This window comes from Salvia splendens, chromosome 19 (assembly GCF_004379255.2).
Source record: "Salvia splendens isolate huo1 chromosome 19, SspV2, whole genome shotgun sequence".
Lineage (NCBI taxonomy): Eukaryota > Viridiplantae > Streptophyta > Magnoliopsida > Lamiales > Lamiaceae > Salvia > Salvia splendens.
The window spans coordinates 22,790,402-22,810,627 of record NC_056050.1 but is presented as its reverse complement, the minus strand read 5'-3'; the positions used below and the strand labels follow the sequence as shown (position 1 = coordinate 22,810,627).

The 20,226-nt window shown below is 37.2% G+C and overlaps 1 protein-coding gene and 1 long non-coding RNA gene across 5 annotated transcripts; both read left to right on the top strand.

Annotated features, from left to right (window-relative positions):
• The first annotated feature begins 441 nt into the window (after positions 1–441).
• Positions 442–17,429, top strand: LOC121780215 (TATA-binding protein-associated factor BTAF1-like). 4 transcript variants are annotated; one of them, XM_042177746.1, is made up of 29 exons: positions 442–722; positions 842–1,023; positions 1,322–1,416; positions 3,304–3,521; positions 3,695–3,749; positions 4,103–4,184; positions 5,199–5,536; positions 6,449–6,557; positions 6,646–7,207; positions 7,485–7,617; positions 7,721–7,789; positions 8,240–8,451; positions 9,429–9,669; positions 9,739–9,909; positions 10,133–10,555; positions 10,689–11,126; positions 11,304–11,423; positions 11,491–11,973; positions 12,341–12,879; positions 13,534–14,026; positions 14,106–14,174; positions 14,705–14,809; positions 14,928–15,140; positions 15,213–15,476; positions 15,560–15,609; positions 15,704–15,813; positions 15,894–15,976; positions 16,633–16,842; positions 16,924–17,429. In XM_042177746.1, exons 2-29 carry the CDS (start codon positions 975–977, stop codon positions 17,089–17,091), a joined length of 6,102 nt encoding a protein of 2,033 aa, XP_042033680.1. In that variant the 5' UTR covers positions 442–722; positions 842–974; the 3' UTR covers positions 17,092–17,429. The 4 variants fall into 4 exon arrangements, with proteins under 4 accessions (XP_042033680.1, XP_042033681.1, XP_042033682.1 ...); XM_042177747.1 differs by lacking the exons at positions 442–722; positions 842–1,023; positions 1,322–1,416 and having other exon boundaries at positions 3,380–3,521; positions 3,615–3,749; XM_042177748.1 differs by lacking the exons at positions 442–722; positions 842–1,023; positions 1,322–1,416; ... (1 more) ...; positions 3,695–3,749; positions 4,103–4,184 and having other exon boundaries at positions 5,199–5,288; positions 5,368–5,536.
• A 777-nt stretch (positions 17,430–18,206) lies between these two features.
• On the top strand, positions 18,207–19,374 carry LOC121779577. The gene is made up of 3 exons (XR_006045851.1): positions 18,207–18,340; positions 18,422–18,523; positions 19,326–19,374. It is a non-coding gene; the product is annotated as an uncharacterized LOC121779577 (long non-coding RNA).
• The last annotated feature ends 852 nt before the right edge of the window (positions 19,375–20,226 follow it).

Genomic DNA, 20,226 nt, shown 5'->3' with positions numbered 1-20,226 from the left:
TGTAGCATGGAAATATTTTTATCTTTAAATGTACCCCCACACCGTTGGGATTTTGTGGATATGAATAATTTTTTGACAAATTATTATTAACTTGACCGGAAAACTTGTTAAAAGTATCCCTAAAATTGACTAATTCCCTTTTAATGTTATATTTTTAAATAACCGATCACTTTTATTTAGGAATTTTTTTTCACTTATATACATACCTGTTTTATTTAGAAATTTTCTCATTATTTGATGATTTTAATTTAACATTGTATTTATTTTTAGGACGACAACAACAGAGCCAAATTCGACAATCACGTTAAGTTAAAACGGGTCGGCCAAAACCAAGCCGGTCAAATCCTGATACGGGTCGGGTCGGGTCGTTTCTCTCATCATTTTTTTAATTAAAAAATGGGATTTCTGTTGTTGAACATATTTATTTATGTTTATAAAAACAGAGCGTCATCCGCTGTTTATCGAAATCGAAACCCTCGCCTTGCTCACGGAATCAATTAGTTTTAGGAATTGTAGCGGAATTTATTGCTCGTGAATGATTCTCGGTGTTTATGCATTTAAATTTATCCGTATGTTTGAGTTTCAAAAGCAGAATCCCTAGATCTGTTGACGCCGCTGCACCTTCTTCGTCCTCCATTGGCGCCGTTGCATTCATTCACTCCAATTCTGTTCGGCTCCATCCCCATCAATCGCTGCCAACGCAAAGCAACACAAAATATAAGGTACTGATTTGCAATTTGCACAAATTTGAAATGTGAAACGCGCTCTACTGCAATGCAAACGCGTATTTGCGTTTAGACTTCGGTTGGATTGATCTTGTGGCTGCATTTCGCATTTGCAGTATCTATTTGGGATAGTCTCAGTTGCATGCAAGAGGAGACGAAGCTACCTCTGATGGCAGTTGGTGATCGCCAATTACTTTCAAGAGCTAGGAGGGTATCAAGCTGAGTGGAATTTGGTAAAAGTTTTTGAGAATGGCTCAGCAGTCGTCACGGCTTCATCGGCTGCTCACTTTGGTAGACAGTATCCTTATTTGACCTTTTCATTTGGGGATTGTAAAAATTCGTAATTCAATTGGCCGTATATCTTTGGTTGACTGTTCTTAGCTCACACTTTTGCCTCCATTAAGAATCTGGATACTCACCATTTTTTTTGGATTTTTAAATTTTCGTTGTTAAAGTATGACAAGGATCTATTTTCATTCATCAATAAACTAAAACACACCTTTTTTACCCGCTCTGTACGTGCTTCCATGTAGTTCCTTTTGTTCTTGTTAATTGGGGGTATTTTGAATGACGAATTCTCCTTAACAAATGCTAAGCGGGTTCAACCCAGGCTACAAGGTTTTCTGCAGCAAGGCAGATAGGGGAAATTGCCAAATCACATCCTCAGGACCTGAATGCTCTTTTGAGTAAGGTAGGGTCTTGTGACTTCATTTCTATGTTTTGCATTCTTGAGCTATGACGATATAGCAGATTTATTTGCATATCTCACAGAGACAGCATAATACATTAACCAGTGAGACTTTGTTGTATTCGGTAATTACATGTATTAATAATATTTAACTATTGTAGTTTTATTATGACATTTGAAGCTGGAAATTTATTTTCTCTATTTTTCTTAAGGTGTACATAAAGAAACAGTTATGGTCATTAATAGTAATTTCGATTAATTTATAACATAGGTTACAACATTATAAAAAGCTTTGAATAAAAAAAGAACCGGGAAGCGTCTTTAGTGTGAATATTGAAATGGCCTGTAGTCATTTTACTTGGGAAGAGCTTGTGATATTGAAGACTAAACTATGTCCAATTCATATTGATTTGTTATATTGAGTTGATAACTTGATACGAAGTGAGGGACTGAGGACTGTGGATTTTGGTATTTAGAAGCTACTACAAAGTTTAGGTCTACTTGGAGGTTCATATAAGCAGATGGGCGATGAGACTAAAGATAACAGAACATGTGGTGTATACCTTGTTGGTGCCTCAGTTACCAGTTTTTTAGTTGATGATTGCATCATATGTCGTGCAAGCATGTAATTTCCTAATGTGGTTGTAAATAGTATTTAGAGAGTGTTTAATACAACTCTTAAGACTCAAAATTATTGTATCATCTTTATGTTCATTTTGGAAAAATGATGCCTTCATTTTTTTGGTTTACTAGTTTCTTATTTATTCTTGTATTTCTGCTACCATGCAAATTTATTGCATGCTAACTATGGACATAACACTAGTCGAGTCAGTTAGAGGATGCAATAATGAGTCATTCACTGTTGTGGTTCTAGGGATCTTGGCTTGTGGTTTAAACCATTTTTCAATTATGCTAAAATATTTTCCTTGAATTATTGAGATGCTGGACCATGTAGTCTTGGTAAAAAATAAAAATCTCTTCTGCTGAGATGTATATGCATATTTATTTATTTATTTTTAATGTTTTCATTTGGTTCTTTCTGACTAGTCATAAGGGGTTTGTTAGGTAGAGCTTTTTATACTCCTGCTGGACAAAATTTTACGGTGAGATCCTTGTTCCTATGTCAGGTGCTTGAATCTTGTCGAATTCTTTTCTGAAACAGTTTGATGTTAGTGGCACTTACTAAGGAGTGAAAAGTCATACTCCCTCCATCCACCAAAAATGGTCCCATTGGTGGATGACACGAGTTTTAATGCATTATTAGTAAAGTATAAGAGAGAAAGAGATAAAGTGAGTAAAGTAGGATAGAAGAAGAGAAAATGTGGATAAAGTAGGAGACAAAAAATAAAAAGTACTCCCTCCCTCCCTCCCATAAAAATATGTGCACTTTCCATTTTCGTCTGTCCCATAAAAATATGTGCATTCCATTTTTGGAACGTTATATCAATTTAATAATGTAGGGTCCACTATCCAATAACACTACTTTAACTACCATTCTCCTCCTCTCTCTTACTTTACCAATTTTGTTTTAATTCACGGGCCATACCCATTGCCTATATTTTTATGGGACGGAGGGAGTAAGTAATAAGCTAAGAGTAACTTTCCATTTTTAGTATAGGACTAATTTTGGTGGACAGACAGAAATGGAAAGATGAGACTATTTGTTGTGGATGGAGGGAGTAGTTAATATTGGCAAGAGTTCTGCTGCATCAAATCTCTGGTCCAACAATTACTTTAATTTTGAATTTTTCTCTGATTTGATTTTATTTGATTTATATTATGTCTCTAGATGGATATATTGGCTTCTTGTTGTTTACCTGCGAGTACTGGTAATATTGTTTTTAACTTCTCAATTCAATGTGAGTGTGACCTGATCAATGAAAGTTACAGGTGTCACAATATCTACGTAGTAAAAAGTGGGATACCAGGGTTGCAGCTGCACATGCCATAGGGGCTATTGCAGAGAATGTGAAACATACATCTGTGACTGAACTTTCCAGCTCTGTTGATGCAAAAATGTTGGAAGCTGGGTTATCTGCCACCTTTGATGATGTGGTGGCTTTGCCCAACTGGCATTCTAGAGCTGGAGCTGGCACTTCTTTTGGAAGGTTTTTCTCTCTTTATGCTATTTATATTTTTTTCCTTACCTGTTGTTTCTAACTGCTTGCTTAGGATTTCTATGCTGGATGGATATATTACAGGTGGTGTCATCTCGCGATCGAGCCCAGATAATTGTTGCTTATTCTTTTCCTTGAAGTGACTGAAATCTTGCATTTTGCAGTTTTGATCTTAACAAAGTGTTGGAGTTTGGGGCTTTGGTGGCGTCTGGGGGCCAGGTACATTTCCTTGGGAGGTCGAAAGACAATAAATATGTCTTTGTCTTTATGTAGATGTTTAAGGGTGACATATTTTTTGGATAATGCCATATATAATGCCTGATTTCCGTTTCTGTCATGAATCAATTACAGTGCTTCTTCACCTTATGAAGATATCCTCTATGATACCTTTGTTACAAATGTCTTGTTGTATTTTTATGTGCTTCAGTGTTGTAATGATACTTTCCTTGCATGTTCTTTCATATGTTTATTTGAAGTGATTTAGCTAGTCTTCTAAATTGGATTTTTTTGGCTGATGGTCCCTACTTTGACAATTAGCTTTCATGGACGTTAATGCCTCATGCTAATTACAGGAATATGATATTGCAAGTGACAATTGCAAGAACCCAAAGGAACGACTGGCTCGGCAAAAACAAAATCTTAAGCGTCGGTTGGGTTAGTGCTACTACTTTGACTGTCATAATCTATGGAATGGATTTATCATAATAAAGTGCTCCAAGTGGAGCAGAAAGTCTTATTGTTGTTACATCCATACTGCACAAATATCTGCTAATCTGTTTCAACCGAAATCTATTACCCTGCTGTTTTGGTGAATTAGTGCGCTCATAACTCATATCACATGAAGTTTTAGAGTAGGGGTACCATTTTTAAATTTTATTTTAATTATGGGAGATTCTTTTGCCAGAAAAGCAACAGATTATAATCGTAGATTTTACCATCATTGTCTTTATCAGTCTACATATCTTATGCTGACGTAAAATATTGATCTGATTTTCTATACTGTGCATCTGTGACACTGGTTTATTGACTTGTTCTTGCAAAAATTCTCCTACTGTTGGCAAAACCTGGTTGTTCTTTTTACTCCCTCCGTCCCCGATTAATTGTCACTCTTTGACCGGGCACGGGTTTTAAGAAATGTAAAGAAAAGTTGGTTGAAAAAGTTAGTGGAATGTGGGACCCACTTTTTTATATTGGTTTTATAATAAAATGTGAGTGAAGTGAGTTAGTGGAATGTGGGACCTACTTACCATTTATGGTTAAAATGAAGTGTGACAATTATTGAGGGACAGACCGAAATGGAAAAGAGTGACAATTAATCGGGGACGGAGGGAGTATTTTTTTCCAGACACTAATGATTCAGTGCAAGAAGCATTGCAACAATTAAGTCCAATACTAACACTTTTTTACTCTGCAAGATTAGGGTATTTGTTCTTTGTTCTCCTATATCTGATAACTGAACTTGTATCTTGGACTATGTGATGTAAAATATTTCTCAGTCTCCCTTGATTTACTTGTTACCCGGGGTCCACTGCTCATGTATTAAGAAGATATTTCACTTTCTGTTGGCATGCTATGTGCATTCTGAACTGTATCAAATTGAGTTTCTTGAAGTACCACATATTTGTAACAAAATTTAATTTCCTAAAACAGCAGACTTCTCATATGCAGGTTTAGACGTCTGTGAGGAGTTCATGGATGTTAATGATGTCATAAGAGACGAGGACCTTATTGAGCAAAAAGTTGCGTACCCTGGGAATGGTACTGCGTTTCAGTATTTCTCCTCACAACACTCACATAACATCCAAAAATTTGTGACAACCATGGTGCCCACATCCAGATCCAGAAGGCCCAGTGCAAGGGAATTAAATCTCTTGAAACGGAAAGCCAAAATTAATTCAAAAGACCAGTCAAAAGGATGGTCGAAAGACGGGGATACAGAGGTGACACCTTCACATGATATGGTATCACCAAAGAGCATTCCTGTTGACACGTCAAGCTCATATAAGGTGATAAGGAAATTTCTATTGTTTTTTTCTTCCCCATTCTGTTGCATATGAAGAGGCTTTTTAGCAGTGCTTACAAGCTCTGTGGAACAACTTAAGGTGTTTAAGAGGACCTCAGCTTAGCTTAGCTCAAATTATAATCTTTTGTATCAATGTATCCTAATTATGATGATTTTTTGCAAAGTTTTCCCGCACAGAGGGGTATGGTTGGAAATTGTTTACTGATATAACTTATTAAAGTTTCCACGTAAGATATTTAAACCACATTTAGATGAATTCAGGATACATATCACAAGTTCCCAAATCCCAAGGACAGTAGGGTTCTTCTAGCAGTCTGAATTAGAACTAGGTTGATCCTCTAGCCAGAACATACATGGCCGGAAATTGCAACTTTTCCTTGTTTCAGCCTTTCAGGGGTTAAGCCTTTGTTTGCAAATCATTGAAGTTGTTGAACTAAGAAGTTAGATTTTTCCATGTCCCTTTTAATCAAGTAATGGTAAACAAAATTGTCAGACTAATACTTGGTAATAAGAATGATGCACTTCTATACTGTGCTGAGTGATCAAGAATTTATTAAGTGCTAAATTGATGACTTATTGATTAGGTCATATATTTCTACAACTATTTTTATGAACTTGGTGCAAAATTTGCGGTTTAGATTGCCATTTTGGTATGTTTTTAGGTGTTAGAAATTCTCATGATTAAAAGCACATTTGTACTGAACACCAGAAATTATGTGTCAATGATCTTCAAGTTTCTCAACGATTATGAACTTAGTACCATCCAAACATTTCTTCATTGTACAGTTGTACTGTGTGTTCTTCTGAATTTCGTTCTACCAAGTCGTTTCCTTTATATCTGGTCATTCCAATAGTTTCATTGTCCAGATAGTTTCTGAAATTAGTTTTAATGCAGCAACTTACAGATGTAATCTCTGATGAGGAGAGTTTTGAAATAGATGGAGATGGGGGTTGGCCTTTCCAAACTTTTGTCGAACAACTCCTTGTGGATATGTTTGATCCCGGTAAGTGTTATTTGTTGTGCCATGTTTGATCTTTGCACGAAATATATGTTATATGTTCAGGAAATTAAGCTGTCTGGTTGTGTTTCAGTTTGGGAGGTTCGCCATGGTAGTATTATGGCTCTTAGGGAGATATTAACCTATCAAGGAGCGAGTGCGGGGATCCTTATGCCTGAAGTGAGCTGCCATAGTTTGCCTGTTTCTGATTTGAAAGTTGAAAATGATGACACTACAATAAAACGGGAGAGGGAAATTGATTTAAATTTACAAGTGCCTCTTGATGAATTGGAACCAATTTTGAAGAAACCAAAAATTGAAGATGCAGCATTCCCTATTAGTGAATCCAGTACTGCAGATCTAGAGGTCTGTATGAAAGTTGATGAAGAAGGTCTGATTGTAATGCCAGGTTCAACTGGAGAAGTTGATATTAATTTTATGAAGGTGGAATCTCAATCTATTATTAATGATGCTACTGAGGTGAAGGAATCTACCGAAGACAATGAATCATCGGAGAAGATGAATATATTGAAGAATCTTACTCAAAACTCTGGACTCTTGAACTTTGTTAAAGATGCCAGGAATTCATGGCTGAGAAATCGTGAATTTCTGCAAGATTGTGCAATTCGTTTCTTGTGTGTGTTGTCATTGGACAGGTATGATTTAGATTATAGTTCAGTGGTCATAATTTTGTATTTATATATAATACTAAAAACTGAAGCTACATAAGGAACTAGAAACTTTGTGGCTCCAAGACCCAAGTATAATAACTACTACTACTTATTAATTTTGTGTAGATTTTCATTAACTATTTGTATATCTTGTTTTACTCTTTCACAACCTTGTTCCTAAGGTTTATGGAATAGCTTAGATGCAAATTTAATCGATTGGAACTTTTGTGAGATCTGATCTGGTGGATTTGACAATTTACAGGTTTGGTGATTATGTCTCTGATCAAGTTGTCGCGCCAGTTAGGGAAACTTGTGCTCAGGCTTTAGGTGCTGCGCTCAAATACATGCCTCCAACATTAGTTAGAGAAACACTGAACGTTTTATTGCAAATGCAGGTTAGTATTTGAATATAAAATTATCAGTTTCTATGTTAACGTTTTTTTCAGGGAAGCTCTTTCGTCACCAGCATCCTTTTAATGATTCCTTCTATTCTTTCAGCGTAGACCAGAGTGGGAGATTCGTCATGGGGGTCTTTTGGGCATTAAATATTTAGTTGCAGTTCGACAGGTACTTCAATGTGTGGTGTAACCTTAAACTAGTGTTAATGGTAGGGTGATAGATTGCTCTCAGCTATTTGCTTAATTCACATAGATATTGTGCAACAATATGTTTTGTACATTAAGTAATCCAATCTCGAGCAGCCTCGATATTGTTGATAGAGAATGGCAATAGGACTTCTTGCATCTAAAAGAATTGATTATAGCTGTTGTGGTTATTAAATTATAATTTTTGGTGTGCTGTGAAGAATTTTCACTTCATCTATCCTGTTTATATGTTACTTGGTGATGTCTAAATTTAATTATCTCTTAAATGCCTTTGTGGCACTTTTACTTTTTGTTGCTGCTTTTAACAATTATGCTTAATCTGTTTTTCTCTTGTATGATTTTGTGCATTTATACTTTGCAATTTTGTTGCACAACCTTCATTGACATTGCGGTTATTCTGTTATGATACCAGGAGTTGCTACATGATTTACTGGGGTCTGTTCTTCCTGCTTGTAGAACTGGGCTTGAAGATCCTGACGATGATGTGAGAGCTGTTGCAGCAGATGCTCTAATACCAACTTCTGCTGCTCTTGCTTCGATCAAGGGCCCAGTATTGCATTGTATTATTATGCTGCTATGGGACATATTGCTTGACCTGGATGATTTGAGTCCTTCGACTAGCAGGTGTTTTGTTTGGTGTCAATGTGTTGTATATACTATATTGCAATGTTCATTTGTGCTTCTTCACAACATGTTTTCTTAATTAGGCTTTTAGATGAATTATTTTACCCACATACTTCATTTTATGTTGGAATTCTGAATCAGTTGGAAATCATGTCTTGTAGGTGGTCCGGTCTTCTTTCTCTGGGTTTTTGTCAATTTTAATATACTAATACTGATTGCAAACTAAAATGCACATACTGAGGTTGATAACCTGTACTACAGACCCTCTTCACTTCTCAAGTATTAGGCATATCTAGCTCTACGTAATCTTCTTCACCCACTTTTGAATTTTTAGCTATCTTCTTTCTTGCATACATGCTTTCTCCCGTCTTACTTGCTACTACATCGCATATTCCTTTAATACTTGTACACTTTTGATGTAAATGTTGTCTCTCCTGAGTCCCGGCCTATTGTTGATCTTATCTCCTTTCCTTCCATTATTCTCTCCTTTTATGTCTAATTCATAGAGCGGTCAGTTCATTGCTATATTTTTGCGGTTGTTGCTGTAATCATACGTTTGTTAATAGGATTAATCAATTCATTGCTATAATGTGCACGCACATCTCCTATTCTTTGGAAAAATCCCAGGCAAAGTTAGCGTTGAAAGATTTTTTTGTTTGTTAAGATTATAGCTGTGTTCTTAGTTTCTAAGCAATAACTGAGTGAAAGAAAGCTTATTAAGAGCACAGTCTTGCTATTAACTAGTGTGGAAAAAAGAAAGCTTTTAGGTAATTACACTGGCAAACTTATCAAGAATAAAGTGTTGTTGCTGGTTTCAAAATGATAATTATCTGCACTTGTTCTTCACCTGTAGGACTTTTAATTGTATGTTACCATAATTATTTTCTCCTCGAATTTTGGCATTTGTGTGTATGTGTGTGAGTGATCAATAATTATTTTCTCCTCGAATTTTGACATTTTCTGATCTCTATTTGCAGTGTAATGAATCTATTAGCAGAAATTTATTCTCAGGCGGAGATGATTCCAAAAACTTTTGGTACGTTGGGCTCTAAAGAGAAACCAGAGCTTGACCTTAATGAAATTGATCTGACAGATGATCTAGAAGAAGGAATGGGTTCTCTAGAGAACCCTTATATGCTATCAACTCTGGCTCCACGGTTATGGCCCTTTATGAGGCACAGCATCACTTCTGTTCGCTTATCAGCCATCCGTACCCTGGTACTAAAGCCTTGTATGATTTAATTTAATTTAATTGTGTGACCTCCTTATAAAATTACATGTTTGCAGGAACGCTTGCTTGAAGCTGGCTATAGGAGGAGCATTACTGATGAGTCTAGCTCAATTTGGCCTTCTTTCATAGTTGGTGATACCCTTAGGATTGTTTTCCAGAACCTGCTTCTTGAATCAAATGAGGAGATTCTACTGTGCTCTGAGAGGGTCTGGAATCTCTTAACTAAAGTAAGATCTATCTGTTTAGTTTTCACTTTATGTTGATGCTCAGCTCTTTTGTCTTTTTAGCTAGTTGTTTAAATAATTTTTTTGCCTGCTCACCCTCTGTATAGTGTCCTGTTAGCTCACCCATCTCAGTATTATGCTTAAAATATGTGAAGTTTGTTTGAAGTTTTCTTTTCTTCTCGCTTCCTACTATTTTTGGCACTAAAATGCCTTTCTGATTAAACAGTGTGCGGTGGAAGACTTAGAAAATGCTGTCAAATTGTATTTCTCTTCATGGATTGAGCTTGCTACCACTCCATATGGCTCTCTGTTGGATGCAACAAAAATGTTCTGGCCTGTAGCTCTGCCTCGTAAAAGCCATGTCAAAGCTGCAGCTAAAATTAGAGCAGCAATGTTGGAGAGTGAAAATCAGAAAAATAAGGCCTTAGAATCCACAGAAAGCATGTCTTTAGAGAGAAATGGGTTTACTTCTGCTGATTCAACTAAAATAGTTGTTGGTGCAGGTTTGGATATTTCGGTGACTTGTACACGAGTGCTTACAGCAGCAGCTCTTGGTTTAATGGCTTCTAAGTTAAATGGTCTGTCTTTGCAGCACATATTTGAACCACTTTGGCAGGGGTTGAGTTCATTGTCAGGAGTTCAGAGGCAGGTAAATTTCGGACAATGGAAAATCTATGGAGTCTTTCTATGTGTTTCTGTAATTTTGAGTCTATGGACTTTTATTGCATGAATATGGGTTAGACAACATTTTGATGGCTTCTTTTGTTTGTTGATCTGGTCAGGTGGTTTCTATGGTCCTTATATCTTGGTTCAAAGAATTAAACGACATTTCCAAGGCTGATGAGGTTATTGCTGGGATTTCAAGTAAATTTAGGACGTGTTTGCTGGATTTATTAACTTGCAGTAACCCAGCATATCCTACAAAAGATTCTCTCCTACCTTATGCTGAACTCTCTAGAACATATAGTAAGATGCACAATGAGGCAAGTCTATTGTATACTGCTGCAGAAGCATCTGGCTTGTACAGTGATATCTTGTCATCTATAGAAGTGGACATTGAGAGTTTAACTGCAGATGATGCTTTGAGTTTTGCATCAAAACTTGCATTTACGGGTAATGGTATTTCTGAAGTCGAATCTGATGGACGGAATCTATTTGAGGAGTTGGAGTCTCTAAAGCAGAAACTATTGACTACTTCTGGATATCTCAAATGTGTCCAGGTAGCTTTTAGTTGCAAATAGAACAACACAGTACAAGTTATTTTGTAACTTAGATCTACTCTTATTTTTTTTCTGTGAGCACACACTACTCCTGAAATCATTGTTAGTTATATCTGCTCTCCCTGGATGGTTTTCTGATATTTTCTGACATTGATTGCTATTTTGTTGTGGTTTCAGAATAATTTGCATCTCACTGTCTCAGCTTTACTAGCAGCTGCAGTTGTTTGGATGTCAGAGCTTCCAGGGAAACTCAATCCAATCATTCTGCCTATAATGTCTTCCATCAAAAGAGAACAGGTATTTTGTACTTATTGTTTAGAAACATCACTATTCACTCTTAACACTGTTTTTATGTTGTCTGAAGGAGGAGATACTTCAAAATAAGGCCGCTGAATCATTAGCAGAGCTTATTTATCACTGCATCGGACGCAAACCCAGTCCAAATGACAAGCTAATTAAGAATTTATGTACTTTTGCATGCATGGATCCTTGTGAAACTCCCCAGGCAGTAGCTCTTAGTTCTGTTGGGTCAATTGAAGACCATGATCTATTAGCCTCTGGGAGTAGTAGTGGTAAGCATAGATCAAAAGTTAATATGCTCCCTGCTGGGGAAGACCGGTCGAAAGTAGAAGGTTTCATTAGCAGACGGGGGTCTGAACTTGCATTGAAATATTTATGCATAAAGTTTGGTGATTCTTTGTTTGACAAACTTCCTAAGATCTGGCATTGCCTTGTTGAGGTCCTCAAACCTTGTAATCATGAATGCCTGACACCAGAAGATGAGAAGCTGATTGATCAGTCTATTAATTCTGTCAACGATCCTCAGATTCTGATTAACAATATCCAAGTAAGCATTATGTTTTTTATTCAATGATACATGTAAAGGAAATCAATACTTTTGCAATAAATCTACAGTAAATGGAAACTCCTTTCTCCTTGAGTTTTACTTCTAAGATATATGCAAAATAAACTCATCATAGGAAGTAGGTCCTGCTAGGCTTTGTGAGTATAACCTGAAAATACACTATGATAATTATGATAGTAAATGTAACTGGAAATAAACCTAATGTATGTATATGTACATGCTATATTAAGAGTCAGCTATTTTTATGCATTATAATGATAAATGACTGCATAATTGAATAACTACTACTGATATCAGGTAAAATATCTCACACTCTTTTCTTATTTTTGTTTTTCTTTGGTTGTGGCAGGTGGTTCGTTCTATTGCTCCTTCCCTGGAGGCAACACTCAGGCAGAAAATGCTAACTCTCTTACCATGTATTTTCAGATGTGTTAGACATACTCATATTGCTATAAGATTAGCTGCTTCAAGATGTATCACATCAATGGCTAAGTCGATGACTTTGGATGTCATGGGGCCATTTATTGAGAATGTTGTTCCCATGTTAGGCGATATGTCATCTGTGCATGCCAGACAAGGGGCTGGCATGCTTGTTAGTTTGCTAGTACATGGGTTGGGTTTGGAACTGGTCCCATATGCTCCTTTATTGGTTGTCCCTCTTTTGCGGTGCATGAGTGACTGTGATCACTCGGTTAGACAGACTGTAACACATAGTTTTGCTACCCTGGTGCCACTTCTTCCACTAGCACGTGGTGTGTCTCCACCTGTTGGCTTGCCTGACCGTAAGTCTAAAAATAAGGAGGATGCACAATTTCTGGAGCAGCTAGTTGACAATTCTCACATTGAAGACTACAAACTCCCATTTGAGCTAAAAGTGACCCTTCGGAGGTAACTACTCTTTTCTGTCTATAATCTTTCAGCATTTTGATTTTTGCTGTAGATTGGATTAAACAAGTGTAACACATGATTTATTGTCAATGCAGTAGGAAGAACTGTCTTCTTTTTCCATAGGTACTCTTTAGCAGGCTTGGTTTTTGATTCATAAATTTTGAAATAAGATCATTCTGTCCCAGCATTATGTTGGTCTTTTTGGTAAGGAAGGAAAAGGACTATATTTAAAAACTTGAAGGAATCCCTCATTAGATCGGGGAGAAGATGCCTTTTTGGGTCAGGTCAGCAGTGGATTTTTAAAAATCACACAGAAAATTAACTGTATTTGATGCTATTAGAAAATAAAGTATGCCATTTAGTTTCTCCTTTTGTTTATTTGGGACTCTTTCAACTTTTCAAGAGGATTTTTATCTGTATGATAACAAGATAATTTTCCCTAGGATTAGTCTTATTTTGTTACTTTTCCTGTTTTTACCTTCTATGTTTATTATATGCCTGAGCATTTGGTTTGCAATTATTAATGTATTAGTATTAATTCCTGTCTTATTCTCATCTCTCATTTCTGATTTACATTTCCCCCTGCCATCTGAACTATTCTTTGACTGGTATATGTTGTTTACTCGTATTTTTGCCTTTTCTTTTTACTTTCAGGTATCAACAAGAAGGTATTAACTGGCTAGCATTTTTAAGACGGTTCAATCTTCATGGAATCTTATGTGATGATATGGGCCTCGGTAAGACCCTTCAGTCATCAGCAATTGTGGTATCTGATATAGTAGAGCATGTTGCTGCAAATAAGGGTGAGGATTTGCCACCATCATTAATTATATGTCCTTCAACCCTTGTCGGACACTGGGTCTACGAGATTGAGAAGTTCATTGATCCGTCTCTTTTGACAACACTTCAATACATTGGTTCTGCTCAAGAGCGATCTTCGCTGCGACCACAATTTGGCAAGCATAATGCAATTGTAACATCATATGATGTTGTCCGGAAAGATATTGATCATCTCAAGCAGTTCCTATGGAATTATTGTGTCCTAGATGAAGGACACATTATAAAGAATTCAAAGTCTAAAGTCACAGTTGCTGTGAAACAGATTATGGCTAAGCATCGCCTCATATTGAGTGGAACACCTATCCAGGTTTGTCATCTGATTTATGTTCCTTTTGCAAGCATAAGTTTGTGCTGGTTATTGACTAAAAACTCTGTTTCCATTTCAGAACAATGTGTTGGATCTTTGGTCTCTTTTTGACTTCCTTATGCCAGGTTTTCTTGGAACGGAAAGACAAGTATGCCATATATCTCTCACTTTTGGACACTGTTTTTTATTTGTTTATCCTTGGCATTATGGTCAGTGGATCATATTATGTCATAGCCTCACATGCTTATGGACTAACACTCTCTTAGTGTTGTGCAGTACATACTTACAATTTGAATTAAATTTAAATATGCTATGCATATTTTGCAATTTAAGACTCAAGAAGGATATGATTGGCTGTTCATACTTTCCAGGGCATTAGTTTCTATATGGCAGAGCATGATACTGTGTGTATATATGTGTGTTCTTGGAAAGTAGCATGTGAAATTACTTGTAGTTCCAAGTGAAAATAGGTCTTTTTTTGAGGATAGCTGATATCATGAGGATTGCCCGTGGAAACTGGATGTATTGTGATGCAATTATCCATTCAAAAACGGACCACGTATGCAGTAAATTCATGTTGCAATATCAGTGGAACCATGATCAACCACTACTTGTCTATACTAATATAATGTGATGGAGCATCTATTAGTCAGTAGTCTAAGCATGGTGCTTCAACAGTTTCAGGCCACTTATGGGAAGCCTCTGTTAGCAGCCAGGGACCCCAAATGTTCAGCAAAAGATGCAGAAGGAGGGATACTGGCTATGGAAGCATTGCACAAGCAGGTGTTTGTTTTAATTGTGAACCTTTTATCCACTGAAACAATCTATCAGCTTTCAGATGAAGTTTTTCTATTATGAATTTGTAATCCATCATGTTTGGTTGGGTGCTTCTCTATTATAGGTCATGCCTTTCCTTTTGCGCCGTACAAAAGCAGAAGTCTTATCTGATCTGCCAGAGAAGATTATTCAGGACAGATATTGCGACTTGAGCCCTGTACAACTGAAACTGTATGAGCAGTTTTCTGGTTCCCATGTCAGAAAAGAAATCTCAAATATAGTAACAGAAAATGAAGATGCAGCACCGGCTCCCAAGGCATCTTCACATGTTTTCCAGGTATTTAGTGTTCTTGTGACAAATCTATTTGTATTTATCATGCCCTAATAACCTCTCTGTTTTCTGTTTCAGGCACTTCAGTATTTGCTGAAACTTTGTAGTCATCCGTTACTGGTTGTTGGTGAAAGAATCCCAGAATCACTGCTACCTGTTCTATCTGAACTTGTTCCTGCAAACTCTGATATCGCTTCAGAGCTTCATAATCTATACCATTCGCCTAAACTTGTTGCTCTCCAGGAGATAATGGAAGAGTGTGGAATAGGAGTTGATGCATCCAATTCCGAGGGTGCAATTTCTGTTGGTCAGCACAGGGTTCTGATATTTGCACAACATAAAGTAATGAATTCCGTATCTCTTGTCAATGAAAACTGCTCATGAGTGTTGGGTTTCTTATTTTTTAATCGTGACTCTTTATGCAGGCTCTTTTGGACATTATTGAAAAAGACTTGTTTCAAACGCATATGAAAAAGTGAGTAGCACCTGTTCTTGTTGTCTTTATTCATATAGATATCTTCGTTGCGCGATATTTCTGATAATGATTGCTTATGTCTCCATCCAAGCAGTGTTACATATTTGCGTTTGGATGGATCTGTCGAACCTGAGAAACGCTTTGAAATTGTCAAAGCTTTCAACTCTGACCCTACAATTGATGCTCTGCTGCTCACAACACATGGTAGGATCTCTTTCACTTGCTAAAGCTAAGAAAGTAAAGTGTTTGTAATTGTGACTTTAACCTTATATTATTGCTTTCAGTTGGTGGCCTTGGTTTGAACTTGACATCGGCTGATACCCTTGTTTTCATGGAGCATGACTGGAATCCCATGAGAGATCACCAGGTAGGGATAGAGTCAGTCAGCACTATCTACTATTAGTATTCTCTGGCAGGTTTTTTGAAAGGGTAGAATTTATGGGTTTTTTTGGAATGTTAATTATCTGCTTTTTATCCTATCCACTGATTGCAATGTTCTAATGCTCATGTGACAAAGTTTGTGAATTTTGAATTATCAAGTATAGAACATTGAGTATTGGCTTCAGCTTATTGCCAGTTGCCATGAACAATCCATTATTTCTATTTGAAACCTAGTGAACTGTCTAAGTGATTGGATCCCTTCCATACCAATCGGGCCAAACGTTAGATAAACCCGACTTGATTTTAAACATGATTGATATCTTTGACCAAGAACAGGACAACAGCTCTAATTGGAGAGACAGATTTAGCATAAGATAATCCATAATTTTTACACATTGTATGACTTGCATAAGTTACAATTTTGAGTAGGCCTTTTTATTTAATCTGAAATAGTGATGATATGACCCCTTAACACCTATTTTTCTATGGGTGTTCATGAAGGAATACTAAATTTATTGATACCATCTCCATACCCTGTGAAATTAGTAAATGCACTTGCTATAAGGTCGATCATTGCATGAATCATGCTTTTACAAATAAGAAAAATACAAAACCTTCATCGGATTTCTGCAATACTTGCAGGCAATGGACAGAGCTCACAGGTTAGGCCAGCGGAAAGTTGTGAATGTCCACCGTCTTATCATGCGAGGCACCTTAGAGGAGAAGGTGATGAGTCTCCAAAAGTTCAAAGTGTCAGTAGCTAATACTGTGATAAATGCAGACAACGCTAGCATGAACACAATGAACACAGATCAGTTACTTGATCTATTCACTTCCGCTGAAGGCCAAAAGGTAATACTGCTCTCAGCATTCTGCAGAAGTGACATTGCTTCACATAATTTCCGTCTCATGAACAACCTGTTTGTTATACAGGGAGCACGAGCCTCTAAATCATCAAAGGCAGGTGCCGATGAAGCAAAACTTCCCGGCAGGGGCAAGGGACTAAAGTCAATTCTTGGCGGGCTAGAAGAACTGTGGGACCAATCACAATACACTGAAGAATACAATCTGAACAATTTTTTGGCAAAGCTAAATGGCTGAGTGGAACACAGGGAGTGGAGGAGTATCGTCGTCCTGACTCACGCGGCAGCAGAATAAGATGTGCAGGATGTACAAAGTGTGAATTCTATAAGCACACAGCAGCAGCTTCAGTTTTGACATTTAGGTTATAGATGCATCATCTCTTTTCTTTTTTTTTTGAAGTCAATTATTTGTAGTTTATTTTAGTCCTTGCTGTGGGGAAAAGCCATGAAGTAGAGTTTAGGTTGGGCTTTGTTGCCACCATAAGCCAATGCAGATATAGCTCAGGGGCCCTACGCTACCACATTCTGTAAATACATTCAGATTATATTATCCTAATTTACACCTCTTTTCCCAAATTATCTCGTCTCATAGTAACACTTTGAACGTGTTCATTAGTCCAGAAATGCAAGGAAATGAGGTCAAATCTTCCCATTAATTAGCCGGAGAGAGAATAGAAGAGATAATTGAAGAGATGGTAAGATATGAGAGAGAATAAAATAAGATAAATGTCTTAATTACAAGATGACCATCAAAAAAGGAATACGATTCAATCATGGTGGGACATGTGGAATATTTAATCACATGCACGGATCTATCACGAGAAGTTCCTTGGATTCTCTCACTCGTCTGAAACACAATGGAGACTTACTATTTTTTATCTGCATATCCTACTATCAAACATCCCAGGCTATGAATAGTCAATTTAATCACCTATTTACTACTATTTGAAAAAAATATCGAACTTATATACTCGCAGTTTGAGGGTTTCTGATAAAATGCTCACCTGAAAAAATATCGAACTTATAGTCAATTTAATCACAGATTTTGTAGAGTAAAATGCTCACCTGTTAAAGTCAGTGTACAATTGATAATTATTGTCGCTTTTCTTTGTTTTAGGTCCTACTAGGAAACTATTGATGCCACACATGTGTCTTGGATGATGTTGAATTGAATATCCTCCTTGAGCTTTCCATCCTGCTTCGTTCCCAGAAATGATTAATTCTCATAAGATAAGTAACTTTTTACTTTTACTCATGTTCAATATCTTGATGCTATTTTGTTGTATCTCAATACAATTACAGTGTTATTTTTTTTTTATCACAGATGGGACTCACACATACCTCAAATCCTATTACTAATGCAATAGTATATTGTTCTAGGTTGCATATTCAAGATTAGGCTGGCAATCTATATTCTGAAATTTTGTATTCAGCACAAACCCAAAGCATACAACTTTTTGGGCCTCAATGGAATATCATTGAATGAGGTGAGAACTTTAAACTGTACAACGTGTTACAACGGTGAATGTAGTTCGTTGTTTTCTAACACCAAGTATCACGAGATACAGGGTATTGCAGGCCATGGTAGACCAGATGGTACCGTGCTTGCAAGATTATAAGGAATGGATTCGTCGATAATGCAAACACTCTGAGTGAATCGATCTTGCAAGGTAAGCTTTTGCTTTACCTGCATCATGGTTCTATAGATTTAAGCTTTTCCTGCTAGTTCAGTAGGAATACAATAGAGATAAGAAGGAGAGTATAGCTAGCAACCACGGCGTCGCTTCTTACGCCAACCATGTCTCTCTACTGGCTTTCCTCCGCCATGCAAACGTTGCTTCCATCGATTTCTCCCTTTTCACGTGAAATCTTGAAAGGGAAGAATGTGATGGGGAAACTTTTGAAGAATATGAAAAACTATTGTTTTTTTGTTGAAAACTAGTAGTAGTATCATGTTATGCAACGACTTTGGGTTACAATTTTATTTAAATAGATATTCTACTATTTGGGTAGAAAGTGGTCACATAAAAACAACTGGTATTTGAAGCTTTGCTGAAACTCCTCTATAAAATTCCTTTTTCTTTATTTTTGGGAGGAATGTTTTTATTGTATTTTTAGTCTAACCTTATAACTTTCAGTGCAATAAATTCATCGAAATCGTTGGAATTGTCGAAAGGTGTTTCACGGGCGATACATCTCTGCATATCTCAATTCATATCCTTGGCACATCTCCATTCCTCTTTTCGATCACAACTTAATTTTTTTTTTGCAATTTATTCGAATAAAAATTAGTACTTTGATTAAAAATTTAAAATTAGGTGATGACCTGGTTAGTAGTCTATCAATATATAAAGTGTCAGCTTTTTGGACGGCCTCCTGACACAGTTTTGACGAGAAAATGTCACCTCTTTTCTTTTTTTTTTTTTAAAAAATAATTTTTGTAGGCTTTAAAAATTCATTTTTTGAGTGCAGGCCTATTTTCTCTTTGCACGCAATAGATGCAGTCTATTATTAGAATCTGATTGGTGTGTGCACATGTGACTATGTGGTGCAGCCTTACAGGTATGTATATGTTGTGGTATTTTATTGCTATCTAGTAGGCCATCCACAATAGGAATAGCCCAACAATAGCCTAGTCACAAACTCTTCCTGCCACATCATCAATACTAAAAATCCTCCTGCCACATCATAAATAGTTCAGCCATAGCCTAGTCACATCATAAATAGCCCAGCCACATCAATAGCCACATCACTAATAACAATTATATAAAAATGAAATAATTAACAATCACACAATATACAGAATTTAATTTACGAGATATATACGGAAAACATTAATAATACTATTAAAATTTTAAAGAGTACAATAATTTAAAAAAAGTACAATAATTAACAAAAAAGTACAATAATTCACTCCTCTGCTCCGTCGTTGTCGGCACCATCGACTCCGCCTCCGTCGCCACCATCGCCTCCGCCTCCTTCGCCGCCGCCTCTACTCCCGGCGGCTTCCCTCCATGCCGCCTCCAAATCCTCCTGCATGCTCAGGAGCAATGTTTGAAGCAAACTCTTCTCCACGGGATCCACCGCCGCCCGCCATTCGGCATCGTCTTGACCATCTGAGCGCGCGTTTGTTGACGCGCGAAGAATTTGAGATCCGATGTGGATTGGCCAAGGGGGATGCCGACTGGACCTCCTGAGAACCCCCGGCGACCCCCCTCGCCTCCCGTTGAGCCCGCTTGTGCCCAACCGGGCGAGTTCGGCGAGCGAACGAACGAGGGGTCGGGACCTCCTGGGCCGTCTCGGGGAGGTCATGGGAACCACCGCTGTTGCCGCTGAAATCATCGGTATAGTTCAGTCGTTGCTTCTTCGGCCA